Source organism: Lactuca serriola, chromosome 9 (genome assembly GCF_051521515.1).
Source record: "Lactuca serriola cultivar US96UC23 chromosome 9, Lser_US96UC23_V15, whole genome shotgun sequence".
NCBI classification, from domain to species: domain Eukaryota; kingdom Viridiplantae; phylum Streptophyta; class Magnoliopsida; order Asterales; family Asteraceae; genus Lactuca; species Lactuca serriola.
In genome coordinates this window covers 192,526,699-192,529,180 of record NC_136416.1, presented here as the reverse complement: position 1 = coordinate 192,529,180, position 2,482 = coordinate 192,526,699, and the positions used below count along the sequence as shown (strand labels likewise).

The 2,482-nt window shown below is 37.1% G+C and overlaps 1 protein-coding gene across 1 annotated transcript; it reads right to left on the bottom strand.

Moving 5' to 3' along the window:
* Positions 1 to 992: 992 nt before the first annotated feature.
* On the bottom strand, positions 993 to 2,025 carry LOC145076408 (uncharacterized). Its single transcript, XM_079022289.1, has 2 exons — positions 1,593 to 2,025; positions 993 to 1,396 (listed from the first exon to the last, which is right to left on the bottom strand). Exons 1-2 carry the CDS (start codon positions 2,023 to 2,025, stop codon positions 993 to 995), a joined length of 837 nt encoding a protein of 278 aa, XP_078878415.1.
* Between the last annotated feature and the right edge of the window lie 457 nt (positions 2,026 to 2,482).

Sequence of the window (2,482 nt, the reverse complement as noted above, 5' to 3'; positions counted from 1 at the left end):
GGATAAGCCTCGAAGTGTGAGCCAAAAACTTCAAAAATGCATAACTTTCGCATACAAGCTCCGTTTTTGACGTTCTTTATATCCACGTGTAGGTGAGAATATACTCTACAACTTTAATTTATACTTCGTTGGCTAATTTTGACTTTAATTTTTAATATTTTATTTGAAATAGGTCGGGACAGGATAATTTAGTTAAAAATCCATAACTTCTTTTTCTGATGTCCGTTTTCGTCTGTCTTTTTACCATTGTACTACTATTGTAGAGACCTTCAACTCTCGTTTAGGTTGCGTCGGCTACAAATCGCTCGATCTTTATACTGAGTTTTTAGCTGTCTACCGTTGTTCCGAAACTTAGAAAAATCGTAACTTCTTCATACGCAGTTAGATTTGGGCGTTCTTTTTATTCATGCTCACGGTTTAACGTAATCTATGACTTTCGTTTAGATGTCTAGGGCTAAAAAGTATTTTATTGAAGTTTCACTTTTTACGTTACCAGTGTTTTACTAGGTGTGTCGTGGATTTTCGATTGGTCATAACTTCTTCGTTATAACTCGGATTTGAGTGTTTTTTCTATTTTTGGAAACCTTGGCACGATATCTAACACTTTATGCATCCCAATTTAGATTTTTGAACACTTCATTTTTGATGCTGATTTCTTTGATTCTAAATAGTTCATTTCATTTGACTTTTTGAATGTTACATTGGTTTGAAAAATATCGGGTTGTCACAGAATACTTTAAGTATTGAGGTAGGACTTTGAATTCCAATTCTGGTGGATGAACAAGGGAAGGGGTTAACTTTGTATGTGTTGAGGGAAATTCAATTTTCATGACATCAAATCTTGTGGATTTCTTCACCTCCAAATTATTGACCAACTTCTCAACTTCCGGATCTAAAGAATAAAGCTTCAATTTCTCGGCTAGCTTCCCACAATCAAATCCCTTGCTTAGGATAATCTCCAACACATCACTAGTAGACAACTCAAACAACTCTTAGGTTAGTGGTTCAACAACATCAACAAAATACAAGTATGGAACATCACTAGCATATCTCATAGCATCATAGATGTTAAAGCTTATTGTTTCACCATCAAACTCCATTGTTAAACTTCCCGCATACACATCGATTTTTGTTCTATCCGTCTTCAAAAATGGTTTCCCAAGAAAAATTGGAGCCGATTTGGAGGAGACTTGTTCTTTTAAATCAATTACATAGAATCCATCGTGAAGACCAATTGGTTCACTTGCACCAAAACATCTTCTAGGAAAAGCAGTTGATTTATCCGCAAGAGAAATTATGACACCTATTTCACTTAAGTGATCCATATTCAACGATTCATTTACTGAATAGGGCATGACACCGAGATCGATCATGGTGCTACTAAAAGTGACATCCCCTATCTTTCAAGGAAACATAAACATTCCCAGATCTTTGCACTTAGGTGGAAGTTTTCTTTGTAAGACCACAAATGCATTTTTGTTCATTGAAATCTCTTTATTTACCTTCAATTTTCTCTTGTTGGTGCAAAGTTTTTTCAAGAATTTTGCATATATAGGTATTTGTTTGATCACATCAAGTAATTGAATGTTTACTTTCACCTTTTTGGAAGGTGACCAAGATCTCCTTCTCCTCCACATTCTTCTTTGAGGTTGCAAGTTGGTAGGGGAATGGTGGTTGAGTGGCTATTGGAGTCACTAGAGGGGTAGTCTTCTTTGGAAATCCAACTTGCGTATCATTCTTGATAATAGTATCCTCAATGGGAGTGATCTCTATTTCTTCCTCATCTTCGCTTGACTTCCTCTGTAAACTACTCTCTCCGGTTTGGTTACCACTTCTCAATGTCACTATATTGACATTAGGATTCTTTTCGGTTGGAGAAGGTAATTTGCCATGGGACTCCAACTTGCTTACAGATGTTACTATATCTCCCATTTGTGCTTCAAGGTTGGAGATACTAGTCCTTGTCTCCTTTCGGAATTGTTGGGTACTAGTGGCAAGAGATTTGACAATGTCTTCAAGAGACATTTCAAAGCTACTTATTTGGGATTGAGAAGGTTGTTAGTGATGTGGAGGGTGTGGTTTGGGTTGATAATGAGGTTGTTGGTGTTGGTAATGGGGTTATTGTGGTGGGTAGGAAGGTCTAACCAATGCATTTTAAGGCAATGGTCTTGGATTGTAGCTCATATTGGAATTTGGCTTCCAACTTGAATTGTAAGCATTTTGGTAACCAGATGGTTTTTTGTGGTAGTTTTGGAACTCCGTGGCATTTACATGTTCCGTATCTTCTTGAAGAATGGGACACATATGTAGGATGTCCCATTGTTGCACATATTCCACAAAAAATCACTTGTGGAGGTTGTCCCATGGCTAGCTTTTGGACAATGGATGTCAAGTCTTTAAGTTGAGATTCGAGGCTTGTTGTTACCACTTCATTTACCTTTTTAGGCGTGTCTATCTTCATGTCTTGGCGTGAGCCAAAATA